We start from the raw sequence: 19,855 nt of genomic DNA on the forward strand, positions 1-19,855 counted from the left end.
AGTTCACTGATTCTTAAGATGTTGATGTTCAGTCTTGTCATCTCTAGTTTGACCACATCCAGCTTGCCTTGATTCATGGATCTTACATTCCAGGTTCCTATGGAGTATAGATCTTTGCAGCATCAGACTCTCCTTTCACTACCAGATACATTTGCAACTGATTGTCCTTTCAGCTTTGACCCAGTCGCTTCGTTCTTTCTGGCGCTAGTAGTACTAGCTCTCCACTCTTCCCCAGTAGCATATTGGACACCTTCCGACCTTAGGGGCTCATCTTCTGGCATCATATCTTTTTGCCTTTTGGTACTATACATGGGTTTTCATGGCAAAGATACTGGAGTGGGTTGCTATTTCCTTCTCCAGTGGATCACATTTTGTCAGAGCTCTCTGCTATGACCTGTCCATCTTGAGTGGCCCTGCACAGCATAGCTCATAGCTTCATTGAGCTATGCAAGCCCCTTCACCACAACAAGGCAGTGATCCATGAAGGAGGTTCAATAAAAACAACAATATAAAAGATAAATTTACTCAACAAAGACATAAAACTAGTAACCCACAACTGAAATAAAAATAATTAATATCTTTTAAACATTAAAATATCGGGTGAATAAAAAGCTCTTGACCTGTCACCAAAAAGCATACAATGACATCACCAGGCTGACGTCTCTAGGGAGTGCCTTCCATAGCTGGGGCGCCATCGCAGAGAAAGCCCTCCTCTGGGTAGTCTGTCTCCCAATTTCCTTCAAGGAGAGTTCCTGGAGCAGGGCCGCTGCTGTAGATCTTAAGAGGTGGGAAGACATATAGGGGAAAAAGACGTTCCTTTAGGTGTCCTGTCCCAAGCCATTATACTTGTAAGAACTTCTTGTCAAAATGTATATATTAGGCAAGAATGAGTATATTGGGAAATGTGTGCAAAACTTCATAGAAAAGCTGCCTTGAGTTAAATTTTTGGTGGGAAGGCAGGAATGGTAACTTACAGTAGAATTAAAACATACAACATGTAAAACTAATACAACAATTATTCACTGTGACAACTATAAACAATTCATTAGAAGTCTATCATATGCCATCAAATGCCTGGAAACCAAGGGAAATCTTAACCTGATGCTGAAAAGATGGCAGTGTTGTCCCCAGGCAGGCCTCAAGTGAGAATTGAAGGAGGAACCCCCAAGAAAGCCCTTTCTCCTGTTGCCATCCTTTGCAGGATAGCCCCAGATGTTGATTATAGGGTACAGCTACATTCATAGGAAAGAGGCATTCTGTCTGGAGCTGTATTCCTAAACTATGCAAGGCATTAAAGGTAAAAACAGCACCTGAAATTGGACTTTGCAACATAAAGGTAGCAAAAGTAAGGGGACTGGAATCAGTGTTGTATGTTCAGACCTTGTTCCTGTAATTAATGTGGTTACTGCCTTTTGCAGGAACTGTCTTTTCTGAGCCAGCTTCAAAGGCAACCCCACATAGAATGCACAGCAGTAATCTAAACTAGATGTTACCAAAGCATAAACTACTTGAAGCCAAGTTATCCCTGTTCAAAAAAGAGTGTAGCTGGACCACCAACCAAAGGTGGTAGAAGACACCCCATGGCACTGTGGCGACTTGAGCCTCCAGTGCCAAAGATGATTCAAGAGAAAGTGCAAGCTACAAATCTGCTCCTTCACAGGCAATGCCACCTCATCCAGAACAGGATGAATACCACTCATTCACTCAGAAGAATCACCTACTTGCAGCATCTCAGTCTTACTGAACTGAAATTCAGTTTATTGGCCTTTATCTAGTCCATTGTTGCAACCAGGCAGCACACAAAGGAGAGTTTGAGCTAATAAGAAAACAGAAGAAATAGAGCTGTGTGTCATTTCTATGCTGATGACAATATTCTCTAAAACTCTTGATGGGCCCATTCAAAGGTTCATGTGAATATTAAATAGAATGAGGGAACAAACCAAACACTGCAGATGCCCATGCTGGAGGAGCCAAGCAATATCTCCTGAGTGCTGTCTTCTGGAATCAACCATCCAACCAACAGTCAAAGCCCTACAATGCAGTAACTTCCACACACACTGCCAGCTTAGATAGTCATCTCAGAAGGTATCAAAAGCTACTGACAAATCAAGCAAACTCAACAGTCTCATGCCCCTGCCCCCATCTCTCTCCAAACAAAGGTCACCATGTTGGGCAACAAAGCCGGTTGTGCCAAAACAGAACCTCAGATGAAAGAAATCCAGATAATCAGTTTCATCCCAACCCAACTTGCTTTGATTGTCATGTACAAGAACTTTGTTTTGATTAGTTTTTAAACCAGACTTTGCCCTGTTTGCAACCCTGAATGTTCACCTCTGCAGGGTTTTGTTGTTGTTGTTGTTTGTTGGAGGGAGGAGTGCAAAGCTTGCACAATCCTGAGCTTGTGATGATTATTTCAAAAATCACTTCAAGAAAATGCACACTTCAAAGTGTACATTTGAGGGAAATGTGCATTTTCAGGCTGTCAAAGAAGGAAAGAAAGACCATCAGGCATGGGAACAAGGTGGACTAAGCTTTGAGAGAAGAAACTCAGAGAAAGTTGAAACACATCAGCTTTACCGATTCTCCCATCCCTAGCTTTGATAATTAATTTGCTTTGATGTCTTGACTAAATCAATTATAATAATGAGTTGTACTTTATTCCCCACCAAAATAATATTGGTAATAGATATCCTATTTAAGGAACCTGAGCTGTAATCAAGGTGGCAAGTGGCTGGCCTTGTTGTGGTTGTTTGACTTGAATCTGCTTCATAGCCTGGAACAGCAGACTTTCCCCCTGAGTTTCAGTACTTCCATTCAGATAGAATATAAAAGTGCACTGAACTTATCTACTGAGCATTCAAGTGCTCTGGACTGAAAGCTAGCAACTATGTACTACATATAAACTGTAGCAGGCCATAGTAACAGAACAGATGGTGCTGTTTCAGTTATTTTCATTAGCACAATGCATAAACATGTTTATGATAATATCAGAATGATTTTCATTTGCATTGAAGCACAGCATTTCACTATTGATCACTCTATAATTTCCTATTTCTAGAATATCATCACCCCTGACCTCAACTTGTTAGTGAGATGAGGGGGTGCATTCCTGCAATTTGTCCAGAACAGAGGTGATGGGAAGGGCTAGTTGTAAAGGTAACATGTCAGGGACTAATGGTGCTGGAGAATAATATTAGGAGTTCCTCTCTCCCTATTAGGAGCCTCTTTTGTCTGTTGGGGCAACACAAACCCTCTCTCCAAACATGTGTGGAAGCCAGTTGCCTGTTAATAGGGCTGCATGAGATTTTTTTTTTTTTTAATGTGTCCTGTCCTAGGGGAGACTGCATTGCTGTGATAGTACCACCCAGGAGGACTAGATCACATCTGGCACAGCAATGTCATGCCCAGTAAGGCAAGGTCAGAATAGATTAGCCCAGGAAGGCTTCTGCCAGGCCAGGCCAGGCCTGGCCTGTCAGCAGCCTGGATCAATCATTGGCTGAAACACACTAACAAAGAGATGCTGTCTCAGCAACTTGCAGAGGCCTTCTGAAGTTATCAAATTAGGAGAATTATCATTAATCCGATCACACCCACATTGGATTTAACTAGACTGTCTGGAATGTGCAGGTTATCCTTGAAAAAAGATGCTATATATAGTTGCTCAAATGATTGATTCTTGGCTCTTTGTTACTGGGCCTCATTGCAAAACCCTTTCTCAACAACCTATACCCTATCACCTCCTTATAATATTTCTGTGTCTGTTATACTGAGTACCAGTATAAGTAAGAAAAAACCTGCTATTCCTCATCCTTATTTCTTTACTGTAAGTGGGGAGACTTTACCAGTGCCATCTTAGTTAGCTGGGAGGCTAACTTTGCTTTGCTGACTAAGGTTCATATATATTATTTTATATATTATAAAATGGCAAGACTGAAATCCAAGCATGTTGTCAGATTCCCGGCACTAAGAAGTATGCTTACTGAACGTGAGTTCCATTTAGCTGGACATGACTTTGTAGTATTTAATCAGATCCCAGCAGCAAGACCACCCTAAGGTCGACAGATCAACCTCAAGACAAGCATACCCAAAAGGTTACCAGATAGGACATATATAAATGGTTGGTGTCTCCAGGCCACGTTGGAGGAAAGATTCATTAATCTCTGCAGGATAGGAGAACATAGCCTAAGGTCATTTCTGTGACCTGCGGCTGTCATGCTGGGTATTTCTGGAACATGCAGCATCTTCCGCAATGTAAGACAGAACCTGGATCTGACTATTAAGTGAAGATTTAAACTGCCATGGCATTTAAAACACCCATTTCTTTTAGCAATGAGTGGAAAGGAAACAGAAATAAGAGGGGAAAAAATAGAAACCCAGTTCCAAAGTATGCCACACACATGACATTTTCCAGCAGAAAATGTATGAATGCATGGTTACATGTACAGGATACATTTTCTTTGGCAAGTGAACAAAGGTTGTTGAAACTCAATTCTAATAAATATTAAATAACCATTGTAAAAGTGCAGGAATTAGTGGAAAGCAAGGAAATAATCTGTATTGGCACCAAGGAGCCATTTACTTCTATCATTTCTTGAAGAAGTAAACCTGTTGACACAGCATGTCATTTCCTTTTCTTATCACAGCTCTCTGATATGCATATCCCTGCAGCTGCCCCAAGAAAGTACCACCACGGCTCAGCCATAGAACAGAAAAAGACATGCCTTGTGTTGAAAACAGCCTCTGGGTCCAAACTGTTTGTGAGCATTTAAAAAGAGTAATGCAAAAAGCATTTTCAGGTACCAGTGACTGAAGAGCAATAAGTTGCCGGAGAAAACTGACTGAATATAAATAAGTAACATTTGCTTCAAAATGAGATTCCAGGATCTCCCTGGGCACAGTTCAGGACAGTAGAGCTGCCGGCATGAACCTGGAGGCCTGCTGTTGGTCCCAGTGGAATCCAATTGGCTTGCCACGTAACTTGTGCTTTAATATTCTGTAAGCCATCCTGAGTGCTTGGCGATAGGACGGGATATAATTGCCTGCAACAAATAAAATAAATAAATAATATCCTATACTGGGGCAGATCCAGTGAGTGCAGTCCTGATCATTAGTGGCTGGGACAGATATTGTCTTTTCCACTGAGGATATTGCTTCCATGCAGGGGGTGCGGTGCAGGGAGGAACTGCTGGTTTCACCTCCTAGTTTAGTATCAAACAGTGGGACATTTGGAAGAGAGACTGTATCCACAGGGAAGCAGCTATCCCATGCACTTCCATTAAATTATTACAAAAGCCATAGAAAAATAGGATCATCTACCAACCATTGTTTTACTGGTCTGATCAGTAAAACTGTGTTCTAGTAATTGGTATTAATATTTGAAAAGGCAAAGCCAGGACAAGAGCAGTTTGTTTGCCCTTGGTCCAGGCTTGGCAGGTTCCATCCCTGATAGACCCATTTTCACCCTACCTTCATCTCTTGAGTTTCTTGCAAGAAGAAAAAAGGTGGGATATAAATGTATCATCATCATCACGATCAGCCAAAACTAGAAGCGCAAGAAAACACACACATATTTCCTTCTCCACATTCAGGTATTACACGTAGTTTGGCTTAGGAATAGTTTTTTGCCTAAAGTGAATTCCAGGGGCATGGGGATTTGGACTTGGATGGCCTTTGAAGACCGTACAGAAACTTTAGGTGGTTGCTTATTTGGGACATGTGGCTCTATAGCAGTTTCACTGACTTCCAGTTTATTTCCATAGTTTTCAATGGCTACTCAACAAGAGCTCAAGCTCCAGGCATGGAAATGTGCTCCAAGATAGGATATCAGACTCCAGATTCCTCCATCTTGTAATTATGAATTTGGCTTCTTATATCATCTGTCCCTATTAAATTTCATTCAGTTTTTTTCCTAGACCAGTACACCAACCTATCAATATCAGGATGTTAGCTATTCTACTCATTTCTGTGTCCTCTACAAATCTGATAAGCATTCCCTGCATCACCTCATCCAAATCATTAAGGAAAATGTTGAAGAGCAATGAGTCCAGCACATAACCTTGTGGTACCCCACTTCTTATTTCTCCCCAGTTTGAGAAGATGCCATTGATATGCGCTGTTTGAGTCTGATTCTGTATCCAAGTGTGGATTGATGTAGCTAATCAGGATATCATGGGGAACTTTGTCAAAAGCTTTGCTAAAGGCACAATATATAATGTTCACAGCATTCCCACAGCCTACTGGGGAGGATACCTGATGAAAAATGAAATCAGATTACTATGACAGGATTCCTTCTTGACAAATTCATGTTGGCTTCTAGTAATCACTGCATTCTTTCCAAGGGTTTTGCAGATTGACCGCTTTATAATCTGCTTATTCCCCAAGGATTGATGTTAGACTGACTGACTGGTCTATAGTTCCCAGATTCTTCCTCCTCTCCCTTTTTCAAGATAGGAAGAACATTAACCTTCCACCAGTCATCTGGTACTTCATTCATTCTGCTTGACTTCTCAAAGATAATAGACAGTGATTCTGAGAGTTCCTCTGTCAGTTCCATTATTATTCTAGGAAATAGTTCAGACCCTGAAGATTTTAGCTCGTTCAGAGTACTGAGGTGTTCCTTGACCACTTGCCTATCAATCTTAAGCTGCTATCCTGTCCCTTTGGCATGTTCCTCTCCTTTGACAGGGAGGACATAGAGCTCTTTTGGGACCAAACCAATGTAGGAATTAAGAACTTCTGCCTTTTCTGTCATCTGTTATCATTTGGTCATCCTTGTTTCTTCCCTCTGTCTTTAACTATGCATGTATTTGAAGAAGGCTTTTGTTGTGGTTTTTAGCATCTTCTCTAACCTCAGCTCATTCTCAGCTTTAACCTTCCTAACCCTATCCATGCAATTCCATGCTACCTGCCTGGACTCTTCCTTTGTAGCCTGGCCTTCTTTCCATTTCCTACGTACATGTGTCCTTTTTGATTTCATGTCATTTCCAAGCTTTTTGTGAAGCCACATTGTCGTCTTCTGCTGTCTTCTACCTTTTCTTTTCTTGTTGGAATTGTTTGCAATTACACCGTTAGAATTTCCTTTTTTAAAAATCCCTGCTCAACTTGGACTTCTTTTCTCATTAGATTCACTTGCCATGGGCCCATATGTATCACTGTTCTGAGTTTATTAACATTGGCTTTCCTAAAATCAAGGATAACAAAAAATTTTGTCCATTCCTCTACTTACTAGAAGAGGAAGACTTTATCTTCCAACAGATGATGGGAAATTTAAAGTCCCCCAGTAGTAGTATAGCATGCCTCTTGGAAACATTGGCAATATGATTTCCGAAAGTTTTATTCTCATCTCCTTCCTGGCTCAGTGATATGTAGTAGATTCCAACCAACATGCTCATTTTATTCTTTGCTCCATGTATTTTAATCCAGATATTCTTGATGGGGCTACTAAGTTATTCTTTCTGTATTTCTGTGTGTGTGCATGCACACACACACACACACACACAAATTAAATTGCTGAATTCTAGTCATGCGAGCCATCACACCAAGTTTCTTACATCTGAAATTCAGTTGGCCAAAATTCATAGTATGATCTTCTCTGTTGCTGACTAACTAATGCAATTCTCTGCCCAGAACTGTTTTGATTCAACAATGTTTCTGAATGTAGATGGGAAACTCTTGTTCTAGTAGCCCATTGCTCTGTTGGAGGGTTGATTAATTCCTTTACATTTATGTCCCACCCTTTTTCCTCTTGCAAGGAACTTAGAGTGGTTTGCATGGTCCTCGTGCCCTCCATTTTGTTCTCACAACAACCCTGTGATGTAGGTTAGGCTGACAGTCACTGATTGGCCCAAACCCATCCAGTGACTTTGGCCAAGTGGGAACTAGACTCTAGATTTCTTGAGTCTCAATTAAACCACTACACCTACACTTCAATCACTACACCACACTGGATTTAGACATGTTTTTCTGGATTTCCTGCTCTTTAGAGTTTCTTTTTAATCTGCTGTCTCCTATTAGTTATTTTAGTTTAATGTTTTTAAATGATAAATAAAAACACAATAAACAGTTCAGACATTAGTTAAGGAGGCTAAGCCAGCCTTCCCCAACCTTGGGTCTTCCAGACATATTTGGATGGTAATACCCAGAATTCCTAGTCAATGGCCCTGGATGGAAATTCTGGGAGTTGTGGCCCAAATGCCTCTGAAGGCCAGCAGGTTGGGGAAGACTGGCCTAAGTTGACTACACCCCTCACTTCCTGGCCAACATCCAAAGAATCAAAGACGGCTTGGGTCCTGGTTACCTGAAGGAGCGCTTGCGTCCATATATGCCCGCCTGCCCCTTGAGATCTGCGGGAGAGGCCCTTCTCTGGGAACCCTCCATGAAGGAAATTAGGAGGGTGAGTACTCGGAGGAGGGCTTTCTCTGCGGTGGCGCCCAATCTATGGAATGTGCTCCCCAGAGAGGTCCACCTGGCGCCATCATTTGTTTTTCGGCGCCAGACGAAGACCTTTCTATTCAAATGTTATTTTAATTGTTAATATTATTTATTCATTTTATTCTTTGGCCAGGGCAACTTAATTTATATTGTTAATTTATATTATTCTATTTTGAAGTTTATTTATGGTCGTGAGCCGCCCCGAGGCTTCGGCGAATGGGGCGGCATAGAAGTCTCCTAAATAAATAAATAAGAATCATGCAACTCATTTTGCACATTGTATTTCTCAAGCAGTGGTGTTCTCTCATGCCGCATGTCAAATTGCTCTTGGAATGGGTGGTGTAATGATACAGTAATGATACAGCATAGAGGTCTGCTGTTCAAAGAGAAAGAGTAAAAGAAAATCCTGTTACACTTGCCTTATCTTTTGGGTCTTGACTGTTATTCAGAAAAGAAGCACATCCAACTCTTAAAAATGGTTTCAGTTTTGAATAGCAATGGAAGGTTCAGTTAATTCCAGTTTCTCATTTTTTTCTGATATCAAGTTTGCTTTGCCGTCAAGTTCTCTAATCTAAAATTCAGGCAGGTCATTTGGAACCTTGATGAGTTTTTTTGTTTCTTAAGCTGGCATGAAAATCCATACGCATTTTTGTGTGCTTTAGTCCTAATGAATTATTTTTGTACATTTTTTCCAAACAGGTACAAGTAATTCTGCAAGCTAGTTTTCCTAACATAATGACTTTTTGAATTATTTTCACTAATATCTGATTCTTGTCTACATTTTTTGATGGGAGGCTTTCTTTGCAAAATTTGGGGAAATGTGAATAAATTGCACTTACAAATGGAATGTCATTGAAGGTAATCATATAATTGATAATGAAGATAATTGATGATGCATTGAGGAGGTGCGTTCTTTATTTCATGCCACAGCAATACCCAGAAAGCTAGAAACAATATACAAAATTATGCAATGTCTTTTATTTGTCCTGTTCTAGGTGGGCTTAAATATGGCTATAAAGAAATCAGAAAGACTGGCTGGAACTAAGATCCTGGTAAGGAAGTGCCTCAGTGGAATTGTTCATCATGATTGCACTTAGAATGGTTAATTCTGAAGCTTAGATCATTAGTGGTAATCAAAAATGTTCTCAAATGAACATTAAGCAAAATGAATTTTTCTGCTTTATAAAGAAAAAGACAGCAATTAAGAAGAAAATCAGTACCAACAGTGCCAAAGAGATAGAGGTGGCGGGGGGAGAGGGGTCAAAGGCAAAAATATGTGTCAGAGGACTGAGTAGGAAGCAGGAATTCTGCTGAAAAATACTCAGTTAGTGATGGTCAGTCACAGGTTGTTATCATTAGCAAGCAATGGCTGCTTTTTTTCTTATCTGCCTTACTTTAGCTGTGAGAAGTTGCTTTCCAGGATAGCATTACACCTAAAACCCCTAAACCTCCTGCCCCTTGGAAGAAGATCAATAGCAGCTCCTCACTGTAGCCTAGTTTTTAGACTGACTGAAGAACCTGATCAATTTATTTTCAGTGAGTGTTCATGCAATTCTGAATTTATGTTATGTGTCAGCCAGGATGCTTGACTAGCAGCTGTGTTGTCCGGTGCTGATGGCAGTCGAGGACCAAAACATCTGGCGAACACTATGTTCATTATTTATTTATTTGATTTCTATTTAAATTTATTAAATTTAAATTTCTATTAGATATAGCCAAAATGGTTCTCTGGGTGTTGGAGAAGACTGATCAATTATACTGGGTTAGGTGGACCACTGGTATATGTTTCCTATGTATCCAAATTCCTGACTACATTTCTACATGTAGGCATTCACCAGGTTCTTGAAAGCTGAAATGTTAGACAAAAAAAATGTTGCATTGGAGTAAGCTTTTGGAAGTCCATGCGTACTGATCTTTTTTTATCCAACAGCAAAGAAAGAAAGCCAATTCTTTTCCCTTCTGCTAGACATTTTTTCATATTTATGTTTCAGCTGAGCTATATAGGTTGCTTCCAATTTTCTCTGGGAATGAAAATGAGTGCAAATGTTTTTGCTGTTTGCAAAGGAATTATATTGTTTTTCTCCCAAGTTATTGCTGTGAAGCTGTGCACAGAAGTGCAAATTGAGGTTTCTAATTAGCCTCTGGGTTAATGCTGATTTGTGATGCCAAGGCAATAAATGCTACACTGTAAATAAGCATTTTCAACTCAGATGTCAAAGCAGAAGAAGGAACATGCACATTATCTGTTCTGTTAATTAATTATTACCTGCTGTATTGCAACAGATTGCTTGGAGGGGAAGAGAGACATTGGTACTTGAGTGGAACTTACATATCCATACCTTCATGTCTTTACAGATGGCACTATTATTCCATGGTAGTGCTAATTATTCTTCAGTAGCCACAATGTCAGTATAAACATCTATCATAAGAGGAATATTTAACTATTTAAATTTATTTTAAAAGTCCATATCCTGCCTATTTCTCTAAAAGCAAATGCAAAGTGACAAGTAAACAAAGATGAACAATATTTTAAACTATCATTAAAAATCCAATAAACCACCAACAACAAAATTTTATTTTTAAAGGAACAGTTTGGCATAAGGGCTAAAAACACTCAAGGGCTGTTATATTTTAACCTCTTTTGGCACAGTATTCCACACATGGTTTGCAGCCTCTGAGAAGGCTCTAGGTCATGGGTCCTCAAACTATGGCCCGGGGGTCAGATCTGGCTGCCATACCCATTTGGACCTGCCACGTGCACACGCGGGCGCACGCCCGCCACCGCCCACCTCGTCCCACACGCTGGGAGGCGGCAGTTTGCTCACTCGGAGGAAATGATCTCCAAGCGTGCAAGCCGCTGTCTCATGCACTCGCCTTGCAGTGTGTGCCTGCCCACGCCTGCGCCTCATCTCCCCTCGTCACACATCCTGCCCCCGCCTCAGCACATGCCGACCTGCGCGCACCGCCGGCACCACCTTTCCGGCTTGCGCTCACCACCGGCACCTTTCAACTGGCCCCCTGGTGGAAAAGATCTAGAGCGGACCCCTGCTCTAGATCAACTCCTCCTCAACCTAGTACCTGCCAGGTGGTTTGGACTACAACTCCCAGCATTCCTAATCATTAAGCATACTGTTTGGAAGCCATGGGAATAAAAATCCAAAACATCTGGCGGACACCATGTTGGGGAAGCCTACTCCTAGACCCTGTGCCTGCCTGCCTAGCTTCATGACAGCAGGAGATCTGAAGTAGTGTCAGATAATGACTAGATCATGTGTGGAGGAACATGTGGAAGAAGGAAGTCTTTAAGGTGCCTGTTACACAGTCTCACTATGCTGAAAGCCCATGGGGCAGGGTAGAGCACTTTCTCAGCATACAAACACTCAAGTTCAGTCCCTGGCATCTCAAATAAGGCTGGAGGAGCCCTGTGAGACCCTAGGAAGTTGCTGCCAGTCAGTGAAGACAATACTGAGCTTGATGGACCAGTGCTCTGGCTCATTATATCCCAGCATCATATGTTCATATGGCATCAATGGATAAGGTGTAGTAAGGTGTGTGATTAAGTATTGTGTTGGGGGACTGAAGTTATTTCTTCTGCAGGTTCACTGGGATGATGTTATTTGGCTTCCCTATACCTTGCCTTTTGAGACTCCTGTCACCTCTATACTGCAGAATAATTGCCTGGGTTTGTACAACTCCACCACCCACACTCAAGGATGAGTATGGATAGAGTATAGGTTATCATTTAACCATGGGTTGTTGAAACATGGGTTGTGTGACCCAAGCCACACTGGCAAACCCTGTTTTCCTATGAACAACCCATGAAAGGAACATGGATTCCTTTGTTGTTGGGCTGTTGCTGAGCTCTGAACTCTGTGTTGTTCGTGGTGATCAAATCATTATTTGTTACTACAGCTGGATTCACACAATGCAATAACCCTTGATTCAGCCCATGGTTCAACAGCAACCCATGCTTAACCCATATTCAGCCTTGAATGTGGATTGCCATGCTGTGTGAACCCAGCCATTGTTTACCTGGACTTTCAAAAGAGAAACTCTGTTGTCTAAGGTGGCACTTATGGCAGATACAAAGCCTTTCAGACTGATGAAAATGGTGCTCTTCCATCCTTTAACAGGGTTATGTGTGTTGAGCCAGGAAAGTATAGTAGATAGAGGGTTGGATGAGAACCAGAGAAAGCAGGTTTCAGTTTTATGTTGACCTCTATGGAGAACGTTAAAGGTTGGCTGAACACATCTTGGCCAAACACAAAGAGGTCCACTGTACAATCACAGGTGGGCTAGAAGTTTTCTGTTGTAGTGCTATTTGTTCAGTTACTTTGCTTGACAGTATTGTCTAAAAATTCTACCTCACGCCTTCAAGGCTACTGGCAATTCTCAGGATGTGTGTGTGTGTGGAGAGAGAGAGAGAGACAATGCATCCTTGCTAATGCATCCTCAGTCTGAAACAATAATAATATGAAACATCAGCCAGAGGAAAAAAAAGCCTCAATTTAATCAGTAAAAATGTCAAAGCCACTTTGAAAGGGTATTAAAAGCTGGCGTTGGGCTATTTTTGGTTGTCAAATACCCCCCAGGAAGACATACCACAGAAGAGCTACCACTGCTGAAAAGACTCTCTCTCTTTCTGATTGCTTTACCTCTACGAGTGGGAGGCTCAGATGAAGATCACAGTGAATGGGCAGATGTTTCTGGGAGAAGGCAAGCCGTGGTGGCGGGGGAGTGTCAGAATTGTGAAGTGTTTGATGTTAATGCAATTCTAAAGTAAAGCTACTTAAAAATTATAAACCAAAAAGGGAATGGATAGTTTTTAATGCTACTTACAGATAAATTTAGACATAAATATGTCAGTGAGTGGAAGAAATGCTGTGCTTTTTATTTATTTAAGAGCTGCTTCTTTCCAAATTGGCTTGCCTTCCTAGCTGAGCTGTGTATACCTCAAAGGATGTTCATGGTGCAGAATGCCATGATTCAGTCTCAAGTTGAAAAGCTAAAGTTTTAACCAGCAACTCAAATGCTAGGCTGCCAAAAATTCCCAAATTGGCTTTTAAAATCCATTCCTTTGGGTAGGGATTATATGAGCAAGGAGGTTGGTGTACCATCTTATTTGTGTTGTACAACTTTTTTCAAAATCACACATACCTGCTTTTGAAAATGTTACAAACTCTTTAGTCATGACATATGCCTCAAGAAGTTCTACACTCCATGACACTGGAGTGACTTATCAATAATCATTAAAAGAACATAGCCTTTCCATGCAAGCTTGGAATCTAAAAAGACATGAGGTGCAAGGAAAAGGGTGTGGGGGGGGGGGAAGAGGAATAAAAAGAATATCTGCAGGACTAGTGGAATGGTCTCACTTCCCCCCACCTCCTTACTGCCGCCGCCTTCTCTGCTGTCTTTGGTCAGAGCAACAATCTTATGCAGAAGCAGACTGAAATGGTGAAAAGAAAGAACAAGTGGGGTGCGGGAGGGGAGTTGTCAGTGAGTCCTTTCTGGTTATGGGCCCCTGATAGGATATGGGTCCTCAGAAAGTGTCCAACCATGCATACCTTTTGAAGTGTTGTGCCCATGAAAAAAGAATATGTAAGCCAGTTCTGGTTCCTTTGCTTCCTTTGAGTCGGGTTGTCTCAGTGTGTTCTCAGGAGCTCCCAGTCATACAGCTGTGGTGTTCCCACTATCACAGATTGTCAGGGCAAATGTACGTGTTTCATTTTGCACAAGGAATCCTAATGCAAAGTGATCGTCTTCATTGTGCTTCTGTACTTCCTTGTTCTCACAACTATGTTCCACCTTGGTGAAATGTAGCAAGGACTGTTAATTTTCTGATACAATAAATAATTCAGCTTTAGCCTGAAGCTTCTCAGAATGGCCCCCAAAGCATCAGCTGCTCAGAAAATTGAGTTTACGTGGCATATGTTAATCTGATAACTGATCGAATGATATGTGGCAAATTATTGGACGTACACAAACCAAGCAAACAACATCATACTGGGAGGATAGTACCTGATTTCTATATCCAAGTCAGTAATAATTAATTCTTTTCACATGCTTGGTGAAATCCACACTGTTTATTAAACCACTTCTTTTTATATTGAAAACTTTATTTGAAAACTTATACTGAGTGCATTTCTTCAGTTGGGAAAATAATATTTTCCCTCCTTTGTAGAAATCTTGTTGAAATAATGTCATGGTGTTTCACAGTCTGTGAGCATGCTTTTTGTCATGCTGAAAATTCAGTCTTTATGATGTAACACCTATCATTAAGGCAGCTTTTAATGTTTGTGTTGGGAAGGAGATAAATAATCTGACTGAGACAATAATCTTTTTTTCCCCTCTTAGGAAACTGTACGAAGGTTACCAAGCATATGTTCATTTCCTTTTCTGAAGACCCTGTGTAAGAAAATTGAAAGGTCTGTGTTTGTGCTCGTGTGTGTATTTAAAATCTTTAAATTACGTTATGTTTTCTTCTACTGTAGAAAGTGATATATTCTGTAGGATGTACACTATGCATGTTGGATCTTTTCTTTTTAAGAGAAGCTTAATGCCCAGTAATTTCACCAGGCAGGCAGTAAGGCAAAGAACCCTATTCCCTTTTCCTCATCTCCCCCACATTTCATCTCTTTCCCCCCTTCTAGGACATCTTCTAGGGCTTCTACATAGCTGGATAGAATGAAGCAGCCACCTCAAGAAGCTGATTATGAAGGAAATGAATGATTACAAATAATTGCTTATTTGATTAATTATTTCTGAACTTTTGCTGCTGGGGAGTGGGTCAACGTGTTTGCGGTATTTTCTGTCTGAGATGACAAATAACATGACCCATCTTCAGTATTTTATTCCTTGATTTGGGGAAGGAGGTGGCATTTGTTACTCTGCATCAGAGGGCAAACTTCTTAGGGTGTCCCTGGCCAGTCCAAGCCCCACTGCAGCACCAACTGCAGGTGCAGCATCTTCTGCGGCCAGCAGAACTTTTTACTGACCACCGAAGTTACTGCTCCTGTGCCTTGGTTTCTTTGGTGTTTGGTGCTGCTCCTGTCCAAGTGTAGATGAAGAAGAATCATATTTACCCATCAAATCAAAGCACAACCTGGTTCATCAACAAGGACTGAATGGAGCTGTGCTTGTGTTTGATTGAACAGAAGCAGAACCCTGTTTTATCAAAGTTCCCAACCAGGTAAGGACTTACGCTCACATTCAAGCAGATGAGAGTAGTGCTCCTATTTAGACCTTGCCAGTTCAACACGGCAAGGTCTGAACCAAGGAGCGAGGCCAGTGCACCCATAGATGTAAGGGGTAGGGTGAGTTTGTACTGCACAAACCTGATACAGTGCAAACTTATAACCCTCACACATGCAAACAGAAGCTTGAACAGCGCTGAAGATGCATCATATATGTGGTATTGTGTATGCGCAAATAACTTTCTCAGGATTTCCCCTGCCACAGCCATCTGCTGAAGTGGCATACATTTGTGAGAGGTCTTCAAACAGGAAGTGTTACTATTACCTTTGCAGGATCTGTTCTGTGTCTTGGTCTTTATCCCAAGTTTCTTAAGTAGTGGCTTGGTTCAGTGCCTTTTCTGAAACCCATGAGCAGTGAGCTGTCCCTCTATGCAGGTCAGGCTACATTCCTGTGCCCGCTTCCTTGTGAGCACTCCTGCAGAATAGGCATGTGCAGGGCTGCACCATTAGTTCCTGTTTAGGATGTATGGGCATAATAAAAAATAGTCTTACGTTTTAATCAGAGAGATTTAAGCAAATGCTTAAAAAATCAGTGCAATAAATAGACTGATCCTCACCCTGATTATCAAGAAGCTGTTCCACTTGTTTTCTGATTATGGATTAAGTGGGTTTCTTTCCGAGTCAATTAGCCTGTCTGAGGGCTTCTGGGTGAGGCTTTTATCATCCTGCCTTGTCTATTGGTGGGGTGGGATGTCCAGATGTTGTCTGCTACTTGTAACTTTCCCAGGTTTTCCCACCATTTCACCCATCTATTTTCTTACAGTGGAAAATCAGTTAAGGGAAAAACACTACACATTGTCTTCTAACATCAGGGCCCTTCCATATTCATTCATTTCATTCATTTTTTGATTTGTTTCCTGCCTTTTTCCTACAAAAGGCAGCTTACATCATTCTCCTCCTCCATCTTATCCCCACAGCAACAACCCTGTGAGGTAGGTTGGGCTGAGAGTGTGTGACTGGCCCAAAGTCACCCAGCTGGCTCCATGGCCGAGTGGGGACTTGAACCCGGATCGCCTGAGTCCCAGTCCCAGTCCCATGCTCTTAACCACTACACTACACTGGCTCTCATATAGAAGCATCCTGCTTGTATCCTCAGTGTCTAGTAATAGGGGTGGTGATTGGATGGAGATAACTTGCCCATTATTGGATAGGTACTGTCATAAACACAGGCCTTGCCTTCATGCTTGTGGCATTTTGTATACATGTGAATTCTCTCCTGGTTGTTCCTGTGCTCATTTGTTTTCATGAATATTGGGTATTCGTATGTTCTGGCATCCTGGCATATATCTTCCAACATTTTAAGGGCACTCCTTCAACAGCATAGCTTTCTGCCTGTAGCAAGGAAACTCTGCCCTCTTCCATTATCTAGGAATGGGAATCTCTTCTGCTTCATTGCATTAGTACCAGAGGAAGTCACTGTGAGCGCCCTTAGAGCAAACACAAATGGAAATGCCATTTGTTCTCCACATCCTGATAGTAATGTGATTTTAAATCATGTAGCCACTGTTGGCTTTGTGACCCAGTTCCACCATCTCCTATATGAGCTAGAAATGCTTTGACAGCCCTTACACTCAGGTTATAGATTTATGGGCTGACGCTTCTTGAAATTGTTGCTCTAATGTACCTGCATTAGTGTAATGTCATATTTCTTGCTGTCCTTAGTGTCTCTAAATATATCAAACATGTTAATGCCAGCTATGACAAAACAGTTTAGATCTATTCATCAAGGATGGCTGCAACAATTACCCTGCAACATAAAGAAAATTAATGGGTACCTTATATGAAGGAAAAGGAACACTGGATTGATAGAAAATATTGATTATAATTCCTCTGAGAACCTGGCATCACAGACTTTAAAAATCCTAATAATGCATTCTTTTATGGCTCCTTGTGATGTTTATGAGTCTTGGGGACAGCCTCCACTAGGCATTTTTATCAGCATCGTAATGCCTGACTTACTGATGTGGCACATGGCTCTCACTCCAACCCATCTTCGTTACACTATTTCTGTCAATGTGTCCTGAATTTCTTCAGACTTGCCCTAACGTGGCTTTTTTAATATTACAGTTTATATGCATCAGTGTGTGCTAAACTTGTGGTACTGTCCTGGTGCAAGGAGGAGTTGTTTCAGTGAGCTAGTGGGCTGTGGTGTGGGTAGGAAAAGGAGTCCATGCCAGAAGTCCTTCACTTGCTTTCCTGTCTCCCTTGCTGCACCTAGAGGACTTCTCTTTCTCTCTGACCTGCAAATACCTTCTCCTCTCCCCTTCCTTTGAAAAAGTAAAAGTTGCAGTGTCTTTTCAAGCTCCTTTGTCCTCTCACTCAAGAAACAACTAGCTGGACTGCATGTCTATTGAGATGTAAATCAGATTTTCTGCAGTGCCCTTACTCACAATACTGACTGCAATGGAACTTGTAAGAAAATCCACCTGGGAGGGGACTGCGCTTGCTTGCTTTTGGTTGGAGGGGAAGGGGGCATGCTCATCTCACTCATTTTATGCTCTGCAGGTTGGAAGGACAGGACAAAGCAGCACTACCCCTTTTCCTTTTCCATATTTTTTTGTGAGGAGGTGGGAGGAGATGTCACTTTTTTCTTTTTAAAATATTTTGATCTCTTGTTTGCTCATAGCTTCATTTAGTTAATTGAGCTTGAAAAAAAAAACCAAACAAACACAAAAACAAATGAACCTTAGAGGGCCATTTCTCTGCTTACCTCCCCCTTCCAACTCTTCTGACTTCTCCTGTAATTGCATTTGTGTGTGGCACAAGCTCACATTTTCAAATACACTATAATCATGAGCATGTGCTCCAACTGTGATAGATGCTTTTTGCATAAATACCGTGACTGTTCTGTCACAAATGAAACAAGCTCTAATGTAGATTCCCCCCTCCCATTCTTGATATTAGCAGCATGAGGAGGAAAGTTAATGGACAAAAGAAAACCCAAATTGAAATCCCATTTTAGGTAAGGATCATGCCATCAGTTACAGATTTACATCATGTCATTGGTAATACTAGATTCCTGGGCCCAAAAGTGAAAATCAACCAAGTATAAAATAGAAGAACAGGCATTTGTGATAATGAAAGGATGGATCAGGTTTATAATGGAAGGAAATAGTTCAACCATTGATTAAAAGGGTACTTTAAGTCAAAATGGAGATGCCTTTATAAAAACCATGCGTTTTTTTTCAACCACTCAAAATTAGGATAGATTCAAAATCTAGGGAATCATTTAATGTAGCCTAAATTTTGACAGTCAGAGATAATGGCATTGTAACAACAACTTTTGATAAAGGCCTACAGACTGGGTAGAACACAAAGTATGTTCCCCTGAGTTCATTGGATCTTCCTCCCAAGTAAGTGAGCACAGAATACCAGCCTTAGGTACTCCAGTACAATTAAATGGATTTCAGGAGAAATAGATAGCTATTTCCCACCTTTTGGTGTGTCATTTTGATCATAATATTATGTTTTTATTTGAACCACACATTCATACCTATGACCTATATTTTCCATCCCAAGACCCTTGCTCAGAAGCTGCTTTCCTCATAGCCACCATAGATGATATTCTGCAGGGTGCGAGAGCACCAGCTATTGGCAGTCGTGAGAATGAGAGCTTTCCTCCCATTACATTGTATACTGCCCAGAGAGCTAAAGAGAAGCTATAGGACAGTCAAGATGTTAAGGAAATACATGGCAGAAGGGGAATTGTTTTCAGTTGGTAATTTGGTGGGAACAGAGTTCCACAGTTCCAAACTGTGCGGTGCTCTGCTCTGCTCTGCTCTGCTGTGCGCTCGCTCTCGCGCGCGCGCGCGCGCTCTCTCTCTCTCTCTCTCTCTCTCTCTCTCTCTCTCTCTCTCTCTCTCACACACACACACACACACACACACACACACACAGAGGCTTAAAAAAAACCCCAATCATCCACGTAACGACAAGCTTAGCAAAGCATAGTAGGATCCAAAAGTAGGGTAAGGCTGAAACAAATGTGGGAAAGAATCAGGGACAAGTGTAGGGAAGAGGTGTTTCAGGCAGTAGGCCAAGATGGCAGCAAAGCAACAGATTCTTTGTGAGCCATGGTTTTTTGAGCCATGATTTCTTCTCAGTCAGCCATTTTGCTGAGCCATGATTTGTTGTTGTTGTTTCAGGTGATCATTATTTGAAATTATTAT

General features: G+C 41.4%; 1 protein-coding gene across 3 annotated transcripts in view; it reads left to right on the forward strand.

The window, feature by feature from the left end:
* Nucleotides 1-19,855, forward strand: part of AOAH (acyloxyacyl hydrolase) — a 99,031-nt gene that overhangs the window by 38,906 nt on the left and 40,270 nt on the right. For all 3 annotated transcript variants that reach the window (XM_044454496.1, XM_044454517.1, XM_044454506.1), the window contains 2 exons: nucleotides 9,426-9,482; nucleotides 14,788-14,858. In XM_044454496.1, the coding sequence (XP_044310431.1) occupies nucleotides 9,426-9,482; nucleotides 14,788-14,858 (128 nt within the window). The remainder of the gene's footprint in view (nucleotides 1-9,425; nucleotides 9,483-14,787; nucleotides 14,859-19,855) is intronic.

This window comes from Varanus komodoensis, unplaced genomic scaffold, assembly GCF_004798865.1.
Source record: "Varanus komodoensis strain SLA01 unplaced genomic scaffold, ASM479886v1 scaffold10, whole genome shotgun sequence".
Lineage (NCBI taxonomy): Eukaryota > Metazoa > Chordata > Lepidosauria > Squamata > Varanidae > Varanus > Varanus komodoensis.